The sequence below is a fragment of the Balaenoptera musculus genome, chromosome 16, assembly GCF_009873245.2.
Source record: "Balaenoptera musculus isolate JJ_BM4_2016_0621 chromosome 16, mBalMus1.pri.v3, whole genome shotgun sequence".
In the NCBI taxonomy this organism is placed as follows: domain Eukaryota; kingdom Metazoa; phylum Chordata; class Mammalia; order Artiodactyla; family Balaenopteridae; genus Balaenoptera; species Balaenoptera musculus.
Genome location: NC_045800.1, coordinates 9,196,811 through 9,222,928, shown reverse-complemented (window position 1 = coordinate 9,222,928; position 26,118 = coordinate 9,196,811). Strand labels below are relative to the sequence as shown.

At 48.9% G+C, this 26,118-nt stretch overlaps 1 protein-coding gene across 1 annotated transcript in view; it reads left to right on the top strand.

The window, feature by feature from the left end:
* The window catches only part of DMBT1 (deleted in malignant brain tumors 1), a 39,377-nt gene extending 26,006 nt beyond the window's left edge, over nucleotides 1-13,371 (top strand). Inside the window, 9 exon segments of the mRNA XM_036828173.1 lie at nucleotides 18-341; nucleotides 1,410-1,436; nucleotides 2,066-2,095; nucleotides 2,357-2,507; nucleotides 4,530-4,738; nucleotides 5,598-5,782; nucleotides 10,091-10,479; nucleotides 11,062-11,333; nucleotides 12,828-13,371. Of these exon segments, the coding sequence (XP_036684068.1) occupies nucleotides 18-341; nucleotides 1,410-1,436; nucleotides 2,066-2,095; nucleotides 2,357-2,507; nucleotides 4,530-4,738; nucleotides 5,598-5,782; nucleotides 10,091-10,479; nucleotides 11,062-11,333; nucleotides 12,828-12,928 (1,688 nt within the window). The 3' untranslated portion in view covers nucleotides 12,929-13,371.
* Nucleotides 13,372-26,118: the final 12,747 nt, after the last annotated feature.

Here is a 26,118-nt window from a genome sequence, read left to right as displayed (position 1 = left end):
TTCCCGTCTCCTTCCAGGAACTGAATCAGGTTTGGCCCTGAGGCTGGTGAATGGAAGTGACAGGTGTCAGGGCCGCGTGGAGGTCCTGTACCGAGGCTCCTGGGGCACCGTGTGTGACGACAGCTGGGACACCAACGACGCCAACGTGGTCTGCAGACAGCTGGGCTGTGGCCGGGCCACGTCGGCCCCAGGAAATGCCCGGTACGGTCAGGGCTCTGGGCCCATCATCCTGGACGACGTGGGCTGCTCGGGGCACGAGAGCTACCTGTGGAGCTGCCCTCACCGTGGCTGGAACACACACAACTGTGGACACAGTGAGGACGCCAGTGTCGTCTGCTCAGGTTGGTCTCAAATAAGCTGGGTGTCCCTCTCTGGGGGTGTGGTTTCCTTCTGACCCTCTGATCCCCTCTCAAAGCATTTTCTACATTTCTCGCCTCCTTAAATCACGTTGTCTCTCTGCTAAGAATTAGTGTGAGCTTTCTGACAAGCTACCAGGCATGTAGCTGGTGAATTAGAACAAAGAACCAAACTGAAAGTGACTTGAAGCCATTTTCTCCATGCCACAGTGCAAGCCAGAGGCAAAAGAGGCTAGTTCTGTCAGGAGGTCTGTGAATGGAGGTCATGGCCTAGGACTGCAGGTGGCCCAGGGTTTGGTTGCTGAGCCCTGGACGGTAGCCCCTCCAGGGAAGTGGGATGCACTGTCTGGGCACCAGGTCTGCCGTGTGCAGGGCAGTGGCCCCTGTGTGGCCTGCCGGGCACAGCCTTGTCATCACCTACGGTCGGGCCTGACAGATCACACATGGGATTTGAACTTCGAACTGGACCCCTCAGTCTTGCTGCCTCAGTGGGCCCATAAAAGCTGTGAGGCTGATGTAGGGCTGCCTGGACCCCTCGGTCTGGCTGCCTGTAGAGCAGTTCCCACAGCTGTTGGAACTCCCACAACTGTGGGCACCACGAGGCCGCCAGTGTCATCTGCTCAGCTTGGCTTCCAAGTCATTGAGCTTCTATTTTACTGTGGTCTTCTCCCGAAAAGGGGTCTTGGTGCTGAGCTCCTCTCACACTGAACTTCCCTGAAAGATGGGCAGTTTCCCTGAAGGCATCACCCGTGTACCTTGGTCCCTGAATTTCTTGGGTCTGGTGTAGCACCTTCCTTACTGGACCACCAGGGCAGAGAAGGGTGAATACAAGTTGTAACAACAAATTCCGCAAAAACCTTTTTTATTGTGGAGACTGATTGGTAGATGAGTTTGAGGTTTTCTACTCAGCTCTCCTGGGCATCTCCCAGGCCGCCCTTCTCACGCCCTGGAGGGTAGGGGCCAGGCACTCAGCATCTCTCTCTCAGGAACCTGATGGGTTTGTTGCAGCACATACTGGGTGCTGAGGCTGATCATGTTTCCTCTTTCTTGCAGCTGCACAGATCAGTTCTACTACCCCAGGTGAGTCCCTGCAGCCCACCCCAAGACTCCTCTCTGGAATCCTACCCTCTCAGGTGTCCAGAAATAGAAGGAGGAGAGCATACCCCTCCTAGGGACTGATTTCCCTCTGAGGACTCTGGAATCCGTTTCAGTGACCAGCTGAATCGCCAAGACCATGGCTGTCACTCCTCTTGGACTGGAGGGCCCCTCTGGTCTCCTGTCACCTCCTGCTGCCCGTGTTCATTCAGAGAGACTGTGGAAGAAAAAGATTGTTTCCTCTGGTCATTTTGGATGAAAATAACTGTCCCAGTCATCCCATGGACAACTGTGACCGTGTTAGAAGCATGACTGAGTAGCAGTCTTACAAACGTGTGTCTGTTAAAGAATCCTTCATGTTGAGAGCAATCCCCCAAATGATCTTCTTGCTGATCTCACAGAGGCAGCTCCACCACAGTCCCAGCCCATGACGCTGGGATTGGCTCTTTTCCATCCTCTCCTCTAGGCTGTGTGGTCCCTGAGGGCAAGGCCTGTATCCAGCATTCACTGTGAACCCAGGGTTGGCACATTTCCAGGCACAGAGCCAGCAAGGACTAAACAGTTGTGTCAAGGGTACCAGGAAACTGATCATTATGTTTTCTCTTTGTCAACAGATCCTGTTTACAACCTCACCCGCCCAGCCAGTAAGTTCTGAGCTCCCTGACAAGTCCCCTTTCCCTTCTCCTCGGTAACAGTGACACTGGGGAGGGACGAGGAGAATGACGAGGAGATGGTTGCCCTGAGTCCATCCTCTGTGGAGGGGCACCCCACTGACCATCAGTGTGTAGTTTGGGTCTAGGCACCTCCTGGTGGGTTTCTGTCTTGGGAATTGTTTAAAAACTCTCCCCCAGGTGACTGTGCAGTGTGCACTGTAGGTCATCAGTGTTTCCATTTTATCCCAACAGCAAATTATACCTGCGGAGGCTTCCTGTCCCAATCTTCAGGGAGCTTCTTCAGCCCATTCTACCCTGGGAACTATCCAAACAACGCCAAGTGTGTGTGGGACATTGAAGTTCAAAACAACTACCGTGTGACTGTGGTCTTCAGAGATGTCCAGTAAGTGTGTGTGAGGGACCTTGCAGACACTGTAGAAGGGGATAAATGGCACCTAGCACTTCAAAAGAGATGTTGGCCCCGTTGACATTTTTTCTTATGGGTTCCATTTTCGACTGAGCACAGAGGTGGCACCAGGACCAGAGCCCTGGTTTCAAGTTGCACCTATGTCACTAATTTCCTGTGTGACCATGGGAAATCACTTAATTCACCTTAGCCTCAAGAGAGGAGAATAAAATAACTGCTCTCCTACCCTTGCTGGTTACTGGGAGGGTCACAAGAGAGAAATATATGAAAATACTTGGACGATGTTATCCAGTGGGAGGGATTATAGTTAGGAGTACTAATAATTATTACTATTACAATAATTATTATAATAGTAATAATAATAATAACAATAATAATTGTTAGGAGTAATAAGAAGAAGAATCCTATTAACAACCACACCAGTTTTTCTGAACCCTTTTCGCTCTACTCTCTCCTTTTTTTGGGTGAGTTTCGGGCAGAGGAGGAGAAATCCCTGCAGCAGAGGTTAGGTTATCTGTTCCTCATCCAATGAAGAGTGGGAATCCTTGTTTCAAGTGGAGGAGACTTCATCAGCACGACAGTGATACATGATTGGTTCAAGGAGGGGGGTGACCACAGCGAGTCACCAGTAGTTTCTAGAGTCCTGGGAAGGGGGTACCGTAATTTCTCCTCTAACAGCCACCACTGAACAAAATAGTTTTCTCTCTTGATTCCTGGTTGCAGTGGTCTTGGGAGTCTCTGCCTTGGAAATTTGTGTGGGGTTTTGTGAAAGGTACAATATTATTTTAATTTCTTCATCGTTACAATTCGTACTGGATTGTGGGGACTGTATGAAATCCTTTGGAGAAAGGTTGACCGTGACTGGTTCTGAGTCAGCATCTTAATAACAACGACCACCATTTGTGACATTTTATGAAGCACTTTTCCATATATTAACATTGTTTGAGCCTCACGACAGCTTTCTTCAGTATACATGGGTAGGGAGATTTCACCTTTGTAAATAAGAAACCTGAGCTGCAGAGAGGCTATTTGACTTGCCCAGTATTTTTTTGTTCAATTATTTGTTTCTATCCCTATGAATTCATGGATTTTAAAAAATTCTATGGGAAACTGGGGTCTTTTTGATCAAAGAAAAAGTCTAAGGTAGGATGTGATCCTTTCTCACGTGATGCAAAAGGCTGTCAGGAGAGGGGCTGTAGATCTCATATGTGTGACCCCAAAAGGCAGGGCTAGAACCATGTATGGAGGTCATGGGAAGATGAATCTCCGCCCGATTTAAGAAAGTCTCAAAAACTGGTGGTTACCAGTGGGGAGAGGGATTGGAGGAGGGACAGTACAGGGGGAGGGGATTAAGAGGTAGAAACTGTTATGTATAAAATAAGCTACAAGGATACATTGTATCAATACAACGCAGGGAACATAGCCAATATTTTATAATAACTATAAATGGAGTATAACCTTTAAACATTGTGAATCACTATATTGTACACCCGTAACTTGTATAATATTGTACATCAACTATACTTCAATAAAAAAAGGAAATCTAGGGCTTCCCTGGTGGCGCAGTGGTTGGGAGTCTGCCTGCCGGTGCGGGGGACACGGGCTCGAGTCCTGGTCTGGGAAGATCCCACATGCCGCGGAGAGACTGGGCCCGTGAGCCACAATTACTGAGCCTGCGCGTCTGGAGCCTGTGCTCCGCAACGGGAGAGGCCGTGATGGTGGGAGGCCCGCGCACCGCGATGAAGAGTGGCCCCCGCTCGCCGCGGCTAGAGAAAGCCCTCGCACAGAAACGAAGACCCAACACAGCCAGAAATTAATAAATAAATAAATAAGTTTATTAAAAAAAAAAAAAAAAAAAAAAAAAAGGAAATCTATTACTTTCAATTAATTTTGTCAGAGTTTCTGTCTTAGAGGTGTGATGCCTGTCACGGAGATGTGACCCCCTGCATCAAATCCTGGTTAAAAGTGAAGCCAGAACTGTGTGTTGTGTCTCTGCAGGCTTGAAGGCGGCTGTAACTACGATTATATTGAAGTGTTTGACGGCCCTTACCACAGTTCCCCTCTGCTCGCCCGGGTTTGTGATGGGGCAAGGGGCTCCTTCACCTCGTCGTCCAACTTCATGTCCATTCGCTTCATCAGCGATGGCAGCGTCACGAAGAGAGGGTTCCAGGCTGAATACTACTCCAGACTTTTCAATGGGAGCACAAGTAAGTCCCCGTCCGTCTGGGTGGGGCCCCTCAGAGTGACTTCTGCTGCTCAGCCTTCCCGTGGCTGTGAAATGAGAAATGATGGCCGCCTTTTCAGGTCACCAAGGCTCTATCTGGTGCAGAAAGGGGCCAAGAGCAGTGGGTCTTGGGACTCTGGCTCCCAGACATGGCCGATGGGTGGCACGTTGGCCTTTCCGTGGTCAGCAGAGATGAAGTAGAAGGGCAAGGTGATGCTTTCAACAGATAGTGAGATGTCAGTGCCAAGGGCAGAGGGGATCACCTGGCTTGAGGCCTTGTGGCCTTCCCAGCGTGTGGGACACTGTGACCTTGTCCTGAGACCTAGCACATTCGGCTGCTGCCTGAAGATGATCTGAGCTGGTCACTCAGCCACGTCCAGCAGAGGCTGATGGCCACGGTTTGAGCTGTTAAGTGGACTGATGTACAGATTGGCCAGGGGCCGGGCGTGCTGAGGTACTGGCTCCCTTTGAGGTCAGGATTTTAAGCACCGACCTGCCCCTTAGCTAAAGGACCTATGTTTAGGTCCATAGCTAAGGATGTTGATTTTCCGACATCCCCGCAATTCCACCCGAGCGTTACTTCACTATATGGATAAGCGGCAACTTGGCAAAATATGTTGCTGGTTTCACACCCTGCCTTCACTTCTCCATCAGAGGAATCCTAGCCCCTGTGCCCTCGAGGGGTCTCACGAGAGTGAAACTGCCTTGAGCCCCAGGGCACCTGGCGTGGTGGTGAGCCGTGTCCGCAGGCAGACCATCTGCCAGCCATCTCAATCTCTGCACCTTTCTGTGGGCTTGGGGGGGCGCTGACACTGACCGCACTGTCTACCCTTGGCCCCCAGAGCTGCTTTGCCTGCAGAATCACATGCGAGCCAGCGTGAGCGTGGGCTACCTCCTGTCCCTGGGCTACTCTGCCAGAGACCTTGTCATTCCCGGCTGGAACAGGAACTACCAGTGTCAGCCCCAGATTGCTTCGAGCCAGGTGACCTTCACAGTTCCCTACTCCGGCTGTGGCACCATCCAGCAGGTAAGCCTGGAGCTTCTCCCTCTCCCTCCTGCTGAGCCAGCTTTCTTACAGTGCCCTGCGCTGTGCTTTGTGAATTCCGGGGACCCAGAAAACATGAGTATGGTATAACCAGAATGTAATCGGGCTGAAGATATAAATCCGTCCCTTGGTGCCATGGCGTAGCTGCAGCCATGTCCAAATAGAAGGAAGGAAAGTCAGTGGGGAGGAGGTTTTCCCACATTGTCCACCAGAGAGGGTGCCTGGCAGGCTGCTATCACTTTGGCAAGAGCGATAGCAGCTCCCAGGGGCAGCTCCAGGTTCTGAAGGGCCTGGAGCTTCTACAGGTTGGTGCTGGGGTGGGCAAGAGAGACAGGTGCCTCATTCATGGAAAGAATGCAAGCATATCTTAGTTTTAGAAATCTTACAAAAACACATGGCTGTGCCAGTGCATTGCTGAGCCCCGGAAGAGCCTGGGCAGGGGGGCCCTGAAGCTTAAGTTTCATTAGCTTCACAGTGAATTGGCCTCTGCAGCTATCATTTGTTGAGCTGTCTCCACCTGGGGTGACCAGTTGTCTCGGTTGACCTGGGACTTTGCAGATTTTAGTATGGAGAAGTCTCATGTCCCAGGAAACTCCTTAATCCCGTCACCCTACAAGTGGCAGACACTGAGATTAGTCTGTGTCAAACTCCCCCAAATCCCCACCAAGATGATGCAAGTCTCCCCTCATTGTCATCCTACTTGAAAAACAGGGAGACTGGGCTTTGAGGCGTCAAGCAGGTTGCTTAAAGCTACTTAGCCAGGAAGCGGTAGGGCCAACGCCAGACTCTGAGAATCTCAAAAATGTGGCACTGAGTGAAAGAAGCCAGGCATGCAAGATTACCCACCCTGTGATGTCATTTCTATGAAATTTGTGTACGATAGTGAGCCGACCTGGCGGGAGGGCACTGCCTGCAAAGGGGCAGGATGGAGCTGTTTGAATTAATGAGAGTGTTGAGTCTTTTACTGTCAAACCCCACCGAATGGTAAACTTAGAGTTGTTGCATTTAATTTTATGTAAATTCATTTTAAATTCTGCACTCTAAGTTCTGAATTTTTGGCTGACACCTAAGTAATCACTTCAAGATTTTGTCTGTCAGGGAACAGACACAGCGCAAATACTTTTATTAGGTTTAGGACAGCAGTAAATATACAGCACAAAATGCTCAACTACGTACAATGTGTGTGACACACGCGATCAGAGGCTTTGCCCGTCACCAAAGACGTACCGTACATTTGCCGCGTGCCAAGCTAGGTGCTATGAGGGTACTGTTCATTATCTGGCAAGGTCACAAGGAACCGTGAGAGAGGGAGGGGACACTCGTTTAGCTAACCAGATGGGCCTGTCAGCCACAGGTGGGTGCCCGGGCCCGAGGGTCTGCAGTTGCCACTGTGGCCCCCCAGCTCCCATTGGACAGTCCCTACAGACACCAGATCTCCTTCTGATAGGAGCTGAGTGGGTCAGGGAGGCTTATATGCAGAGAAGGGTACAGATGAGTCACGCCCTGCAAACGTTCTAGCGGACCTGGATTTTACATTTCGCCCTGTCAACCAGTCGTGTTGGATTCTGGTTTGTCCTGAGTTCAGTCAGTGGGAATCAGTCTACCAAAGGTGACCACCCCTCCCAGTTCCAAATATGCAGCCTGGAGCCTCTGACATCTGAGCCATCCTATCTGTGTCCCTTCATCTCCAGTAGGAGCTGCCAAAGCCACGGGCCAGCCCTGGTCTTCTACTCTGGCTGGTGGTGGGCAGCACAGGCTACATTCTGATTCCTCTGCTTGTCTACATACCTGTTCCCCTAGCAAACCGTGCCTCCAGGGCAGGCCGACGTTTCATTCACCTGTGCAACTGCCAGTGCCCCTGGCGTGGAGCCTAAGCCTTTGTAATCAGATTATTAAGGGCTAGCATGAGTGCCAGGCACTGAACTAAGAGTTCCACAAGACTTTCAAAATTCTCGAGACAACTTCTATTCCCATTTAATTGTGAGGAAACAGAAGCTTGCAGAGGTTAAGCCACTTGCCCAAGGCCACATGATCACGAACTGTGGAGCCGGGATTCAAAGGCAGGACGGTATGATGCGTAGCTGGGACTTTCTGCATCTCCTCCAGGTGCCCCGTTTAGTGGGCGTCTGACAAACGTTGGCTCGTGTGTCTGAATAGGCGAGGTCTCCCCACCACAGGAGTGGGATGCCAGGCGGAAGAGGCCGAGTCTCTGTGGGATAGCCGTTGACATGTCTGCCAGACTCCCACTCCATCCCAAGTGCCTTGCACACTGAGCAGACGTCTAATAATGAATTTTAATTTAAAATCAGAACAACTTCTGATGATCAAGAAATAAACCTGCACCCCACTTTCATTGTTTGGCGTGCATTCAGAATCTAGCTTGACCATGGAAACCACAGGCAAATGTGGATTCAAGAACACTTTCATGTGAATGTACAGAGTTCAATTGAAGGCACCTCAGCTTGTCTTTGAAGGAGTAACAAGGTGGCAACATTTATATGGTTTATTGCGATAACCACTGGCACTCCAATATAAAGCCCCCCCCCCCTTTTTTAAGAAAATATAAAAGCAGAAAACACAGTGTACTTCCCATGAAGGAATGGAGGCGTAGAGCCCATCCTAGGCCCTTTGCCAGACATGAGTCCAAAGTGCGGGCTCTGGCGTCCCCTGCAGGCCAGAGCCTCCCTCTGACGGGAGAAAAGGGAAACCCACGGTCAGAGAGTAGACAAGGGTCCCAGGGTGGCAAGACCACTTTAGATAGTTGTTAAACTTTCCTCTTTTCACATGTCTTTCTGGAAGGGACAAACTCAGAGCTGAATTTTGCAACTTCAGACATGAAGTGAAAGCCTCTCCAACACACGCTGCTCTAAAGAATAATTATATTTAGGTTGTACAAGTGCTGGCTTCAGAAGGGAACTTGTCTAATCTCCCAAATGGCCAGGAATGAACTTTTGCTCCTGACAGCGCATATGACTAAATGTCACTCAATGACAAACTTGCTATTCTTTTTTTTTTTTTAAGAGTAAGGTTGTCTTACATTTTAGGGCTTCTATTGAGGCCACTATGGTGTTATTTTTGTGCCTGTCCTTGCAGAGGCACCCACGGCTGGTGGGAACTCGTACCAGGCAAGGACAAGTTTGCTTATGACCATCACAGCATGTGGGAGGGAAAGAGTGCGCCACGCCCAGTCTCCAACTGGAGATGCTGCTCTTGTGCTCACCTCACCTGCGGCCAGATGATCATGACCATGGGGCTTCCAGGGGCATTTGCTCACCTGTGTCCTCTTGGCCATTTGGGCTGGTTGCTCCTGGCACCACCCTTCTTTCATCACAAGTACTTTTGCTGGACTTCTGTCCCCTGGACCTTTCCTCCATTCCATGGATCTTTATTGATGCTACTGATGCTATAGTTAACACTACACCAAGCCCTGGGAAGAGAGAGATGCTTAGACATCACCCTTTCCTTGAAATGTTTACAGACCACCAGGTGTGAGACTCTTGTCTCTGGAAAGGTCACTCTTATGAGACGTTAGGCACATCAAACAGCATAGAGACCAACATTCTTATGAATTTGCTGCTTCATGAAAGGCACAGCAGGAAATGGTCCTGTGGTTTGGGGAGTGGAGAAGCAAAGCGTGACAGGAAGTGCTCCAGCATTGCCATGGCCCCCATTCCAACCCCCCCACACACACACATACCACCACCTTGTTGTCCATATGAGCCTCTGGGGAATTTCCTGCCCCAAAGGTCAGAGACCTGCCGCAGCCATAACTCTGGATCTCTGTTGCTTCAGGCTCCGGCAGCTTCAGACACCAAACTGCAATAACTACTGACCCATCCGAACAGCACAGTGAAAACGAATCCCACTAGCCCCTCCCACGACTGCCTCCCCTGATTTCTCCCAGCAAGAGCGAGAATGAAATAGAACAAGCCAGAAGGGCCCTGAGCCATGGAGACCAAACTCTGCTTAGTGATACAGCAGGGGTAGGGGGTCATCCAGACGCCCCCATCTTTCCATAAGCAGCAGCTCCTGGGAGGCACCAACACACTGTGGTCCCCATCACATGGCAGAGGAAAGGGGATGTGTGAAAGGAGGGAGTCTTGCTGGTGAAGTGTATCCATCCCAGGTAATAGTAGCCATGGTGATAGGCATGTGCCATCTCTGTGTGGTTCTGGGAGGGTTTTGAAATCTTGCAGCGTCACTTCAGTCTCATTCTCACCCAAACCAGCAACGAGATTCCCTTAGTAGGTGACGTTTGCCTGACTCTGCTCGCCTGCCTGTCTCTCCCAGGTGGATAATGATACCATCACCTACTCCAACTTCCTCAAAGCAGCTGTTTCGAGTGGCATCATCAAGAGGAGGAAGGACCTCCTCATTCACATCAGCTGCAAAATGCTCCAGAACACCTGGGTTAACACGATGTACATTGCTAATGACACCCTCGAGATCAAGAACATACAATACAGCAATTTTGACGTGAACATTTCCTTTTATACATCCCCTTCATTCTTATATCCCGTGACCAGCAGCCCATACTATGTGGACCTGAACCAGGATTTGTACCTTCAGGCTGAAATCCTCCATTCTAACGCCTCCCTGGCCTTATTTGTGGACACCTGTGTGGCGTCACCAGATCCCAATGACTTTACATCTTTGACTTATGATCTCATCCGGAGTGGGTAAGGAGTGTCTTCATGGGGTGGACTTCAGCCTTTACCTGATAACTCACACACAACCAGCCCAGAGCTCAAGGGAGGCAGATTGGGCTCCCAGTAGCTCAAGCTTAACCAGCCAGGCTGTCCTCTCTGGGCATCTGGAGAACTGAGTGGCCATCCAGCAGGTTAGCTATAAAGTAAAATTAGACCAAGTGACTGAACTCCAGGCAAGCCTTAATATTAAAAAGACATGCCTGTAGTGGGAAAACGTTGTTTCTGAAGCAGATGGAGGTTGAGATGCCAGCTCTGCCCCGTCCCAGCTGCATCACTCTGGACAGGCAATAGCACCTCTCTGAACCAGTTTCTGCAGCCATCAAATGAGCGTAGTGGAGCCCATATCACAGCCTGTTGGAAGGATTAACCAAGGAGGAGATGGGGTGCCGCACAAAGAGCATGCCCAGCAGGTGGTCCACAAGGAATGTTGTGAAGGCAGCAGGCGGTCCCCTGACCGCCACCCTCTGAGGAGGACGCCCAGCCCATGGGGTGGGTGGTGTGAGGAAGGCAGCGCCTTGCTGAGAGCTGACGGTGACTCCTCTCCTCCTGCAGGTGTGTGAAGGATGAAACCTACCAATCCTACCAGCAGCCCTCACCCAACGTCCTCCGCTTCAAGTTCAGTTCCTTCCACTTCCTGAGCCGCTTCCCTTCCGTGTACCTGCAGTGCAAGATGGTCGTGTGCAGGGCGTACGATGCCTCGTCCCGCTGCAGCAGAGGCTGCATCGTGAGGGCCAAGAGGGGCGTGGGCTCCTACCAGGAGAAGGTGGATGTCGCCCTGGGACCCATCCTGCTGCAGGTCCCGCACGCTGAGAAGAGGAGCCTGGGTAGGTGGCCATCTTCCCACCCCGCCATCTGCCGGGGCCCAGGCCCGTGAACCACGGGGACTTGGGATGCTTCCGTGGGTGTCCCGTTTCCCCTCGAATAGGGCTCCTGTGCTACCGTGCGCGATATGAAGTGGAGCTAGACCTGGTTCTCACCTTCTTCCGAGAGCTTCTGGTCCGTGGGGGATGCACGTGTAGGGTTTGGTCAAGACAGTTCTAATGTGGGACACAGAACACCTGACACTTTTACCCTCTGGGTTCTGAATACCTAACCTCACACTCCTCATCTATAAAACAAAAACGTTAATACTTACCTCTTAGGACTGTTGAGAGGGTTACACAAAATACTATTAGTTCCACTGCTCTGGCCCCTGCCTGGTATAAGTCACCGGCTACAAAGAACGGTGATTTTGTTACTATCGTTATTGTCACCAATGTTAACATTAATCATCACGTTATTACTTATAATGATGATGACAAACTGTAGCCCTGGAGTAGTGCGATCAGGGTCTGGGCAGGGCCGTGCAGATCCAGGCAGGACTGGTTTATTCTCACGGCTCCCAGGGGTTGATCCTGGAAAAGCCGTTTCATTTTCCCCACCTAGAACGGGGAGCAGATTTCCCACTGTGCTGTTCTGTTGTGCGTGTGGGCGAGGAAATGTTTGCCGAGGGGTTCCCATGATTTCTGGTGCAGGCCGGGCCAGGTCAACAAGTGTGGTGGCATTGGTGACAGGGGCAGATGTGGGGCAGCACTAGTCACAAATCCTCCAGCAGTCACAGGGCTTCACCCCACAGAGGCTCTTTGACAGCTCGCTCCCCTCAGGGCCCAGATTCAGGCGCTCCCCTGGGAGTCTGGCTGCTTCCAGGCTCTTCCCTCCCATATTCAACATTCCAGGCATCTTTGGAAGACCTATTATGTGCCAGGAGACAGAGAACTAAATACATCAAAATCCTTGCCCTGAGGAGCTTCCATTCCAGCAGGAGGGGACACAGTGCAGTCATAAGTCCCCTGCATGGTACCCACCATGGGGGCTGGAGCTACAAGAGAGAAGGAAGGCAGGGCAGGGGGAGGGGCAAAGGCGGCCGATGGGGACGCTGTTCATGTCTCTCCTTTTCCTTCTCTTCCTACCGACACTGCGGTAGCTTAAGGCCGGTGTCCCTCTTGCTGGGACCTTTGTACCCATTTCCCAAATGGGCTCAAATGCCCCAACTCACTCTCCTCCCATCCATCGGGAGCCTTCAGCCAGATATATTATGCCAAAGCCCAGCTCTGACTTCCTGTTCACAAACCTTCTTTGCTCCTGTTGGCTGACAAGACACCGTGAAGTCTGCCAGGGCTGACACTCAGCTGCTCTTTGGGGTCTGACCTCAGTTCCTGAAGGCACTCTTTTCTCTCCCTTCTTTTCCCCGCCCACCAAAACAGTTCTGATTGCCATCACCCTGCCCTGGGACCCCCCATCCTTACTTCTCTCTACTTCTCTCCCTCTCCTTTCGCAGGACCGGCCAGAGGTTGAACCTGGAAGAGAGGCCATGCGCAGGGGAGCTACCACAGTGCCACCATCCTTGCTGGGGTCTTCCTGGTCGTGCTCTTGGCCGTAGCAGCCTTCGCACTGGGGAGGAGCACCCGTTGGTGTCCGTTGGCCTGCTCTGAGCTCTAGGATGTGAAGCAGGGAACCACACGCGATGCTCGGACGCAGGGCCCCCCGCTCCTGAGCCCGTACGAGGAGGGGAGAACCAGTGTCCAGAGCTTGGCACCCAGAGCACCCAACTCTGGCCCAGGCGCACAGTGGTGGGTGGAGGTGGGGGTGAGAAAGATGGGAGCAGGGTTTCCCAGAAACACAGACTTGGTGCCGGGACAAAGCGTCAGGCAAGCAGGTGCTGGAACCTAAAATCCCACGTGAAGCAGTGAGCCGCACACTAGGAGCGGCAGCGCTTGTTGTAGATAGAATTTCTTTTCTGACTTTTTATGAACCAGCTTCTTTGGCCTGTAGTGTATATCTTAGCCTTTTCTTATTATAGGACAAGCCAAATAAAGAACTTTTTTCAAAGCAAGTGTCGGTTTGGTCACTGTTCCCAGCGCCACATCTAAGCACTGATCCCCTCATGTGAGGTAGACAGGTAACGTGGGCTCCCACAAGGAGTGAGAAAGGCCACGGGGCCCTGCCCTGTCGTGGCCCTGAGGCGGAGGAGAGTGTGCAGTGAGCAGTGGACAGGTGGGGGTGAGACAGCTTCACCGCATCCCCCACGCACAGCCCCTCGGGGTCTTCACGGGCAAGGCGGCTGTGCTGGGCGGGCAGCCAGGCCCACATCAACCTGCCCCCCCTCCCTGGACCCATTACAGCCTCTGTACGCAGGGCATGGGAGGCAAAGTTGGGCACATTCCCTTCTTGTACGTGTCCTTGACGGAGCAGGTAGTTGTAGGAGGGCTGAGGTTGGCCCGAGGGGCCAGGGGTAGTGTCGAGCTTGGGGTGTGGGCTGAGAGGGTGAAATGTCAGGAGCTCATGGGGGAAACAGGACAGAAAACTCTCGACAGAGACCTGCGGTGACCCTTGACGTGTCCGCTCCCTCCCACATGGCCTCCTGTGAGGTGTGAAATGTGGAGTAGACTTGGTGGAGGGTCAGGAAGTACAGGAAGTTGGAGCCTTTAACATCTGTGTGAAATCATCTCCCGCTAGGTTGACAGGGGACCTGCTTGACACCGCTGCATGCGGTTGGCCATCTGACCACTCAAACCTCCGTCCCCTGTCCTTTGGCCACTGGAGCCTCATTTATATCACCCTTGTTTGGGAGGGGACCACTCACCCTTATCTTCCTAGGACCTTCTTGGTTTGGCACTGCTGCCGCTTGTCCTGAGAACCCCCTCTGTTCCCCGACTAACCGGGAGGGTTGGTCAACCTAAACTTTGGGCGGCAGGGCTAGCGGGGAGCCGGGGTCTAGGTTCCCATGACAACCACGAGATGTAGCAGACAGGATGGAGAAGCGGGCGGGAGACCAGGCCAAAGTGCAGCAGCCAAGCTGGCTGCTACCTGCCTTGATCCCCCGGACACAGGATTTGGGAGACTGCCCTTAGCTCAGGTTAGTGTCTGGTCATATTTTTTTGGTCTCTAGGGACCAAGAACAGATGGGTGAGAAGACCTCAGGTTTTACTCAGGACTGGATCAAGACCCTGAGTTACAAAAGCATATGGGCCTTCATGATGTGTGTGTGTGTGTGTGTGTGTGTGTGTGTGTGTGTGTGTGTGTGCACATCCGGGGTGGACTGATACGTCTTCCAGCACCATGTGAGGAGCTGTGGCCAGCACCACTCATGTTCACTCTCCCGTGGTGTGAGCACAGTGACATCTCTGCTGCGGGAGAAGTGGAAAAGAGAAAGTGTCTAGTGGGGAAGGGTCCCTGGTGGCTGAGTCACAGGACCCCGCTCTAACAGGATGTTTCGTTTCAGGAAGAGATTCCTGGAAGGGAGGGTAGTCCTGCTTTGACTTCTCTGTGGAGGGAAGGTCTAGCTCAGAGAGAGAAGAAGCCATTTGGGAGTTGTCTGCCCTTTTCAGGAGGACCAGCTGGAAACTGCAAACGGGCTGCCTCCGCAAAGCCGCGGGCACTGAGCCCACCCCAGGGCTGCGCTTTGCGGGAACGCAGAGCAGTCAGATGAGGCCCAGGGCTTTTCCTTGGACTTGTTCTCAGTTTGTAACTGCATCTGTAATGTGCCTGACTCTTTTCTCTAACACAGGGAAGCAGACTGACGTCATCCCTGGAGACAAAGGCTGCTGAACTGGAATTAGGTTTGGCTTGTAGTGGTTGGGGGACAAAAGCTTATCGTTACCCTCTTAGGGTTTTATATGGCAGGGCTGTGGCTTCAGTTGACAGAAGACAACTCAACAGGAGGAAAGCATACAAGTTTATTTAATGCAAGTTTTACGTGACATGGGGAGAGACTTCATAAGAAATGAAAACCCCCCAAATTGGGAAACCTACTTGCTTTTATATGTGTTTCAACAAAGAGAAACAATGGTGGAAAAGTAATTACACTATGTGAGGAAGACAAGATAATTAGAATTATTTTATCAAGGTCTCTGTGTATAGAATTCTCTGGACTCAACTTTATGTCCTGATGATAAGAATGTTATTTCCTTCTGGCATAAGGAGGATGCATTTCAATGGCAACTTATCTCCTGCTTTTAAGAAAAAGAAAGAAGGTCAGAGTGCACGTGAGTGTGTTGTTGTTTTGGATTTGTCTTTTTTCAAGTGTCTTTAAGTCAACACAGTCAATATGCCATATCAACATACTTTCTGGTGGCAAGTTCTGAATTCCTTCAGGGTAAACACGAAAACAGGTTCAAGATTTTAAATAGGCTCAATTGTTTTAAAGCTAAGTCATTTCAAACTTTAGAATCACTCAGGAGCCTCTCCGGTTGACCTGGTGCAGGGCAGTGATTGACAGTCCTCCTGTCCCCAGCTGTGATTCTTACAGAGTTGACTTACCAGTCACTTTGAGAAATGTTCCTTTGCCTTTGGGTAAAAACCTCCCTGAAATTCAGCACACGACTATATGGATAACATAGGGAAAAACCAAAAGCTCACATGGGTTCAAATAGAAGAGCAATGTTTCTAAGATCTGGAAACACTGATGACACAAAAATGGCCAGTAGGTTGAAGCTCAGGAGTCAACTGAGAACTAGGAGCCGCCGTGTCCTCCACTGACATGACCCGCTGGGAGGGCCAGGAGCCGGCCAACCACACGGGGACTGGCGTGCACCCACCCACCCAACGACCACCAGCTAAGGGAGGCTGATGAAGATCTTCTGCTGGACCTGGGGCCCCGCTGTGGGAGACGGAAGGTGGACACACAATTCAACAAAATTGAATAGCTGGGGCTTCCCTGGTGGCGCAGTGGTTGAGAATCTGCCTGCCAATGTAGGGCACACGGGTTCGAGCCCTGGTCTGGGAAGATCCCACATGCCGCGGAGCAACTGGGCCCGTGAGCCACAACTACTGAGCCTGCGCGTCTGGAGCCTGTGCTCCGCAACAAGAGAGGCCGCAATAGTGAGAGGCCCGTGCACCGCGATGAAGAGTGCCCCCCCCTTGCCACAACTAGAGAAAGCCCTTGCACAGAAACGAAGACCCAACACAGCCAAAAATAATAAATAAATAAATAAAAATTAAAAAAAAAATTGAAAAGCTATTAATGTTGTAACAAAACGCTTAGAAACTAGTCATTGAAGGAAACAAGTTTAAGTTCATAACTCACAACAAGAAAGAACATCCAGCAAAACATATAATTTATAACTGAGACGTCAGGAGCAAGCCTAGTAAAGTCAAGAACACTACAGAATGACTGTCATCAAGTTTAGTCAACATTGTATTGGAGGCTTTCCTCCTGTATAGCCAATATAGCCTTTCCTCTAAAGAAGAGTGAGGTGGAGCAGGTCTGCTCAGCTTGGGGGGCTCAAACAGAAGACAGCTCTTGTTCTTGAGTCTTTAAGGAGCCTTAGAAGCACTTTCTGTCCTTGGATTCATGAGGCCTTAAATGAGTGAGGATGTTTCCTGCTGCGTGTGACTGAAACCCCACCTCAAATGCCTCAACAACAAGGATGGGGATGACTCCTGGGGCTGGAAGAGTGGAGGCTTTGGAGGTGAGGTTGCCCAGGGGCTCTGGACCGGCAGCCCCGCCCTCCTCTTGCCTTGTGACTTGGCTTCACTCTCAGTTGGGAGGAAGCGGAGAGCAGACCTCTCCCACCTCCCCCTGCGGCCAGACCTTTCCTATCACTTCAGTGGCCCATCTGGGGGACACGCTCATTCCTGCACCATCACCAACCGGGACGGGGAGCCTCCTGGTGACACTCACACCACCTCTTCCACCACTGAGGCCAGTTCTCGGAGCTGGGTCTGAGGTCAACCTCTCCCAAAGCCCATGGGACATTCAGGGGGGAAGAGAAACTGAATAAACCTGTGGTTCTCTGTCAACGAGGAGGGAATCCATGCTGGGGAGGCAGTTTACAAAATGCCCAAGAGACCCTTGAACTCTTCCGTGAGAATAAAGCCTGGGCGCTCAGCAGGAGGTGACGCCCATCTAGAAAGAGAGTAGATGGAAAGTTCTGATGGGGTGGAAGGCACGTAGGGGGCCTGTGAGCCAGGTGGAGACAACTAGTACATCTCATGGAGAAGGAGAGAAAAGACGTGCCGTGGAGCATTCCACAGGGAAGGAGCTTAGAGGGGGGAGACCAGGCTTGTTTAGGGCCCCTCAGAAACCAGGTGTGACCTTTGGGGACAGAATCCGAGGGGCAAAAATCCTCAAAAACGGCTGTTAACCCATAAATTCCCTCCAGAGGACGTTGTGATTTTAGGAACCTTGAATTTCCCTGGAGAAGGGACCGTGCTTTCTTTTTCTCCCCAGGCAGCCACAGCCGTGCTTGGACACTGCTGGGAGGACAGCCGGCCTGACACTTTGGAGCTGAAAGCAGATGCTTGGGCTGGGATGTAAGATGAGGAACTGCCTTTTCCCCAGGGTTCCCGTGTTGGCTCAATTCTTGCATTTATATCCACTGAGGAGCTCCTTTGTCCTCTCCACAGACCAGGGCTGGGTAGTATTCTGAGTAAAGGTGACTGTGAGGGGTAACAGGGAAAGATTAGGAAAGGGAGATTCTAGATGGAAGGAGAACTGTGAGGAAATATTGTATTTTATATTAGTAATAACCAGGGAGCTTAACGACTGCAGCAGAATTCTCATTGTATCCTGAGAGGGAGAAACGGTCCAGTGTGTTTCCTCCCCCATTCATCAGCCAGGAGAGCTTGAGTGACCAGATGGCTCAAGGCAGCTTCCCTGGGTTCTGCTTGGGGTGGAATGTTTCTCCACACTGTGAACCCATTAGGGCCTCTATGAACAGAGATAGGGATTGGAAAGGACAGGAAGTTTCTACAATCCATGAGAAAAAGATGAGTGATGCAATAGTTATAGAAAACTGGCCCAAAGATACGTATGAACTGGCATTTCACCAAAGAGCTGCAGTTGCATTAGAAACATAAAAAGAGACCAACTCCCCCGGCAATTGGAGAAATAACAATTTTAAAAATTAGATATGAATTATAGGATTTTTGATCCACAAGAAATTTTGAAAGATTTGGTAAAATCCAGAGCTGTTTATTTTTCAGGAAACTGGACTCTCATGTTTCTGTTTGGTTTGTAATTGCTAATACTCTTTCGAAGGCAGTTGGGCTGCCATTTCCCTTTATGGCTGAATGACTTCTATTGTATGGACAGACCACGTTTCATTTACCCATTCATCAGTGGTTGGACATTTGGGTTGTTTCCACACTTTGTCTCTTACAATAATCCTGCTACGAATATTCATGCATAATTTTCTGTGTGGACATACATTTTCATTTCTCGGGTAAATAACTAGTGGAAAGCTGGGCCATATGGAAACTCCTGTGGAATCTGGTGAGAACCTGCTAGACTGTCTTCCACAGGAAGTTTTCCTGGGTTCTTATAACTGTGACACTCCTTGGACCGAGCCATGTGGTATTGGTGTCATAAATACAGAAGGAATTCCGACGTGTGTACCCATGTCATCCTTGTGGAGACACCACACACGGGCTGGTATGTACTACAGCTGCCCCACCAATGCTGACCCACACCTGCAGCAGACTGGGGGCTGTTTATGTGCCTTTGCCCCGAGTGACAAAGGAGGGCTCCTAGAGAGACCAGGCAGCCAGGAGGTCAGACCTCATCCCGCTTCTGCCACTGTCACCCTGTGATGTTGGGCAAGTCCTTTGATCTCTCTAGGTCTCAGTTCCCATCCTGTCCAAAGTGTTGTGAGGCTTCTGCAAGTTACTAGAGGTGAAAGTGCTGTCACTTAACCCCAGGCAGTAGGTGCTCCCCAGACAAAAGTTCCATGTGGCCAACTTGTCACCCTTCATCCAGGACCACAGAAAGAGGAGAGGAAGAGAAGAAACTGGCCATTATTTCCCAGTCTGGGTGAGAAAGGACACAGAAGTGTCTGAGAAAGACAAGGGGTAAGTAGCAGGCAGCCTCCCTCCCTCTAGAGAACCCGAGGCTCCTGCAGCCCTGCTGGCCAGGCCTCCAGAGGGAGGGAGGAGATCAGGTGTCAGAGGCTGTGTCTATATAGCCCCAGGCCTCCAGAGGGAGGGAGGAGATCAGGTGTCAGAGGCTGTGTCTATATAGCCCCAGGCCTCCAGAGGGAGGGAGGAGATCAGGTGTCAGAGGCTGTGTCTATATAGCCCCAGGCCTCCAGGGCCAGGCTCATTCCTGAGGCTGCTGCCAGGCCTGCTAAGACGAAGCTGTCCAGCGCCATCCCTTGGGCCTTGCTGCTCAGCACAGGTAAAGCCTGGCCCCGAGCCCCTTGCTCCTGGGCCTCTCTCTCTGCTTCCTGTTCAACCTAGAGATTCTATGCAGTTTGCTTGTTGCCAGCGAAGAGAGTCTGCAAGATACTCTCCTCCAACCAGATGTCTCCCTCACCCTGGGCTGGAGGAGGAGGGGTCCAACAGGATGGCCATGACCCTGGGCTGAGGCCACCTTGATTTTTAAACATTTTCTGGGCTCCCCTGTCTTTGTTCTGAGATGTTTTCTTGGGTCTCCCTGCCTCCCCCCTCCCTCCTGCCTTAAGCCAATGTCCCTGGGATGTACTGCGGGGCAGCCAGGGCTCAGCCCAGACCTGGATGAGGTGAACCAGACGTGCTTTCGCTTTGGAGGCGTTCTTGGAGCTGTGACCGTGTGGGTGCTGGAGGGGGGGACCCTGGCTGGACCTGAGCTGGAGGGCGTGACTAAGGGGGAAACGGGGGCCCCTGCGGAAGCCCCCGGACAGGTGGGCGTACTCTGCACCTGCCCCCGGGGATTGAGACGTGGCAGCAACACAAGTTCAGGAACGAACAGCAGGAAGAGCAGCTCCCAGCAGGGGCTGAGGATGTCCTGACAGGGAGAGCCTGGCCCTGCCGCTGGGACTGCCCTTGACCACAGGAGGGAGAGCAACGCTGATTCCCGATGCTGGGAGGGAAAAAGAAGCCGTCATTTCTCCAGGGAGACCTCTGTCTTCTTCTCCCTCATTCTGTATCTCTGTCTCATTCTGTCCTTCCCCCTTCTGTCCCCCTTTCTGCTCCAGCTCCCCTTTGCACCCCTCCTCAATCTGTTTCCCTGCCCTCACCCTGTGGTTCCTCCCCTGCTCACCTTTGCCCCTCGCACTTCAGGTCAGGGGCTGCACCCATCCCTAGGCTCTCCCCTCCCCTCTCCTCTCCTCCCCTCTCCTCTCCTTCAGGCAATGTGGGTCGGGACTAGGAGCTGTAGGTGGTGGCAAGTGGAAGGACAGGGTTATGCACAGATGAGCACAGATGAGCACAGGTGAGCACAGGTGAGCACAGGTGAGCACAGGTGAGCACAGATATGCACAGGTGAGCACAGATGAGCACAGGTGAGCACAGATATGCACAGGTGAGCACAGGTGAGCACAGATATGCACAGGTGAGCACAGGTGAGCACAGATGAGCACAGGTGAGCACAGGTGAGCACAGATATGCACAGGTGAGCACAGGTGAGCACAGATCCCTGTCAGCGCCCAACCCAGGCTCCTGTGAGGAGGACCTTCCTGTCTGCCTGGTCCAGCGGGGGCACCATTCTGATGGGACATTTTGTGGGCAGCTTGTAGGTAGAAATGCGTCCATCAGAGCCCTTCCTGCAAATGCTGTGTCTCAAGTGCCTTCAGTTCAAATCATCAATATGCCAAGATGGCATGTTTCAGGGTGACGTGTCTTGAACTCCTACAAGGGGCTGCATGTTCCCTCTGCTTCAAAGCCGGGACCTCAGATTCTAGATCAGAGGGGTTCACTGTAGATGTGGGTCCAGTCTAGAGATGCCACCTGAAGTGACGGGAATAATTTCTGGTTCTGCACTTGACACCTGCTTTCAGGCAAACCTTCATTTATATTTTCCAGAGCTGATGTGATGGACACCCCAGGGTGGGGAGGTTTCTTTTGTGCCCCCCAATCCAATGCCACCTCAGGGCCCAGGAAGGGCAGCTGGAGATGGACTCCCAGTGTTCAGGTTGACATTTATGGTCAAATAGTTTCCAGAGCATTTGTTGATTTCTATTTACTGAGGAAAGAAGTATCTAGTTGGGAAAGGAAGTGGTTGTCATAGGATGTTGACAGTGGCAGGTAATGTACTGGAGAGGCTCCCTGGGCTGGGCACTGAGCCATGTATGTGTGGATTATCCTCCAGAACCCAAGGAGGCTGTACTATTAAATTCCCATTTTACAGATGAATGGACTGAGGCTTAGGGAGAGTAAATAACTTGTGTAAAGCCATCCAGCTATCATGCCCACAGGGCTGTGACCAGGGCCATCTGATTCCTGAGCTGTGCTGTGCCCACTCGTCACACTGTGAGGATAAACCTTAGGGCACATCAACAGTGGAAGCCATGTGATTGCCGTCAGAACATCACAACAATCCATGAAAGTTGTGATATATAATATCCCATCCCTCCCAAAATGTGATGAATTTGAAATATTCATATCAAATGAGATATTTAATGCACAAGTCAATAATAAGGATAAAAATTAAAATAGTTACTAAAAAATAGTGGAAAAAAGTCCACTAAGAAGATACAACAATCACAAATTGCACACTTAACATAACTACAAAGCAACAACTGATCGTGGTAGAAGGAGAAATGAATGCGGTGGGTGATTTTACCACAAAGTGTGAATATTTAAAATTTTGATCTAAAAGATGAATATGGGACTCGTATCCTAGAAATCATGAACTATCTTTTCAAGGATGTGTTGAACATTCACAAAAATTAATCGTGTCATAGATTAATTTTTAAATCCAGTAATTAAAGATGTCATATAGACCATGTTTATAACTTCAAGGCAATTAAATAGTAAATAGTAAAATAAAAGTATTAAATTATTTGTAAACTTGAAAATGAACTCCAAAATAAAATAATTCTTGAGAGGGAAGTAAAATGGTAATAGAAATTATTAAATGTTTAGAATATAATGAGGATGAATGTAGCTGACATCAAATTTTGTTAGATGCAGCTATTTGGCATTTAAAGGCAAACATAGAACCTTAAAATACATTTATTTAAAACACAAAATTAAAAAGTGAGTTGTGTTAAACTTTTACTTAAGTAAATCTAAGGAAATAGAATAGAGAGCACCAACAAAACCAAAATCTGTTTTATTTTTTAAGCTAGTAAAAAAGAAGAACCTCTAGGAAGACTGACCAGGAACAAAGAGTGGAGTATGGGGACCTTATACTATGAACAAAAATTACAGATGATATTTTTAAAATAAAGTGAATATATAAACAACTGTATACTAAATAATGTAAAACATTAGAAAAAAATAGTTTTGAAGAAAATATAAACCAGAAAATACAAGTTTGTCCAAGAAGAAATAAAAATGTTGACAAACAAATAATCATTTAACATGGAGTAAATAATCAGAAGTTTTCTACTCCCAAAGACCCTAAGTTCAGATAGTTTTACCAAAAAAAATAAAACTAAACTCTTCAAAAATCCTTATCTTATTTAAAATATCTTAGAGAAGGTGAAAGGTCTACCGGCTCATTTAGCAACTTTAGAAAAATATGATATAACTATAATCTGATAACATAAGGAGCAAGGACAATTCAGGAAGGAAACTAATTTATTAACTTAGATGCAAACATAAGATAAAATAGGATAGAATGTTAAGAAATCAAATTTAGCAATGTAAAAAATAATCATGAAAATATAGGATTTATTCCAAGTATACAAGGATAATTAAAATATCAGAAAATCTATGAAGGGTAGCAGAATAGGCCACCCCAAATATGCCCCTTTGGCATAAGGATTATTTTGAGCTGGTTATTTCTGATAAATTGTGGATGCAGGAGAAGGTACCCTTCTGTAAGGGAAATCTACATTCATAAAGGAAATTTCCATTAGAAAGAGTATTTGTAAGGGAGGAGAGCTACTCCCAGAGATCACTTTTTTTTCACCTGAGATTTACCTGCCTGGAAGGGCAAGAACTTTTGTTTCCCATACATTTTCTCTTCCCACCTGTCCTTGAATTGCCTTCTCTTCACCTACAATTCCTATCCTTTTCCTTAGCTCAGGATGGCTTATAAGTCCCAATCATCTGGCCACATTTTGAGTCCCATATCTTTATGGGGCTCCATAAATACATCCATAATTAAATTTGTTCCCCCCCCCCCCAGTGGTTAATCTGTCTTATGTCAGTTTAATTCTTAGAGCAGGCACAGAATCTAGAAAGGGTAAAGATGGAAATTTTTCCTCTCCCACACTATGTGCACAGACAGCTGGGATGTAGGGGCAAGTGAAAAACAGGTGTATGAGTCCTTTCTTCCTTCAGCTATTAGAGGAATAGTTTCTACTGTTATAATATTTACCATGTGATGCTTATAAACCTGGTACTCATTAGGATGAAAATAAAATTAACTAACATTTCTCCCCCCCCCTCATATTTCAAGTCCTTGAATACCACCATGATTTTGAAACCAAGAATGCCATATGTCTCTTTAAAAGCAATAGTGTTTCAGGTTTAAATGGAAAATTTTCTCCCCTAAACAGGAAAGAATATCTTATACCCTCTATTTCAAAAATTGCTAAAATAACACCTGATATGGGTGACGAGTTGAATTGTCAAAAGCTGTGATGGAAAGGATGTCAGGGTAATGTATGGCTTAGAAGCTAAAAGCTATACTATTCACCAGTAAGAGCGCTTACTAAACGGTAAGTAATGAACCTAATTGGAATGTCTAGAATATTCACTGGTGCAGTAGGGTACTTTTGTGGATTTTAAATCTTTTGTGCTTAATCTCTCAGGAGGCAATTACCACAGAATACAAAAGAAAAAGAGAGATGCAATCAGAGCATGATTTAATCTATCGAGGAATTTGGGTATTTGCCCTAAAAATCAAGTCTTTTGAACTTCCTGGGTTTTTTCATATGGAGAATTCTGAGTTTGTACCAAAGATGAGCAATAATTACTCAAACTGATATTGAGCCTCTTTTATTCAATGTGAATATGAAAATGTAGCTCAGGGTAGCAGTATGGGAGCCATTGTTCTAATGGTGTCACAGTTTCCATGATTTGATTTTTCCAGTCAAAATAGTTTAAGAATCGTTTCACGTAAGAATTGTTTTACGTAAACCTTTAGGATGGATGTTTCCAAGCATTATATTTTGCATATTTCCCTCTGATTAGTCTTGATATTTATCAGGTTGTCTTTTCTGACAGCTTTGCTGGCTTTTGGAGACTGATGAAACACTGAACTGAAGTAGCAGACATGCATATTGTAGGGGAAGAAAAATTTTCTTCAGCTTTCTTAGGATCCCTGGATGGGTCTAAAAATTAAACTGACAGATTAACAGGAGAAAAGCATATACATTTTATTGAATTTTTACATGGGGGGCTTCAACCAGATTGAACCCAATAATAATAATAGAGATTCAGATATTATAAACTCTCAGCTGATATGAAGTAGTTACCAAGCCTCATGCTGAATTAACTGTTCTTAGTGTTTCCCACACATTACCTCATTTAATCCTCCAACATCCCTGTGAGGGAGATACATTATTGCTCCCATTTACAGGTGAGGAACCTGGAGCTGAGAGATGTCTGGAACTTGACAGAGATCCCGCAGCTCACCTCATAATGGAACAAGGACTTGCACCCAGGTGTGCCTGTCGCCATAGCCCATGTGGTCCTTGAACTCTCAGCATCTCCTTCAGGGCAGACTCTGAAGGCCTTTTTGTTGAAACTGGAGATTCATGGTGCGGAGAGGAAGATAAACTTGGATAGGTGGGGCTCCATGGTATTAACATTTTTGAATATTTGTCTCATTCTTTAACTAGTTTATAAGCTTGTTGAGGGTGGAGTCCAAGTCTTCCTTTTCATCGCCACCTGGGGGTTTTATGTGGTCCCTCTACCCATGCACCCTGCCTTACTCCATCTCACTAGTTCCTCCCGCCTCTTTCTCCCTTCTTTCTCCCTTTTTCAAGAGGAAATTGAAAATTCCTCTCACTTCCCCATGCAGAAGACTTAACCATTCTTTTGTTTTGTTTGGGGGGCTCCTCAAGTATCCCGTTCTAGCTCAAAATGGATTATAAGGTATTTTTCCCCAAGAAAGACAATTTACCCTAAGATACATCCTGGTACCATCTCTTAAGGAAAATAAATGTCACCTTATTACAATGATGTAATGATTTATCGAGTACAGAAGGTGTGCTAGGCACTAGGGCTGCCAGAATGATTAAGTTGAACCTAGGCACTGGGGTCATACAAATGGCTCATCACCCAGCGGGTTATACATGACGAAAGATGAAACAGGGAAGATGGAGGGAGCAAAGTCAGATTGCTATGGGATCCCAGAGGCGGGCAACAGACCTAGTCTAGGGGTGAACTATAGCAGGAAGCACCCAGTGTCTCTTCAGGAAATGCAGCTGAAGGTCTGGCCATGTCCAAAGTGCTAGCCAGATGTTTCACCCCAGAATCTTCCAGCTCATTTGGTCACCTTCTTCAGATACCATCCTCATAAATGAGCCCTCTCGGACTCCACAGGGCTCCTGTGAGTCTCAGGCAAGAACAGATTAAAATCTGTATGGTTCTAAGAATGGAAAAGATGATGAGGTCTGTTTCCATAAGTAATTCAAAATAAAACTGTAAGTGTAAGGAAGTCCAAAGAAGTTCTGACTTTTTCCAGTAATGACGACATTAAGCTTATGTGAAAATCAACTATCAGATTCTTTTTTCCTCTGAAATATCTATCAT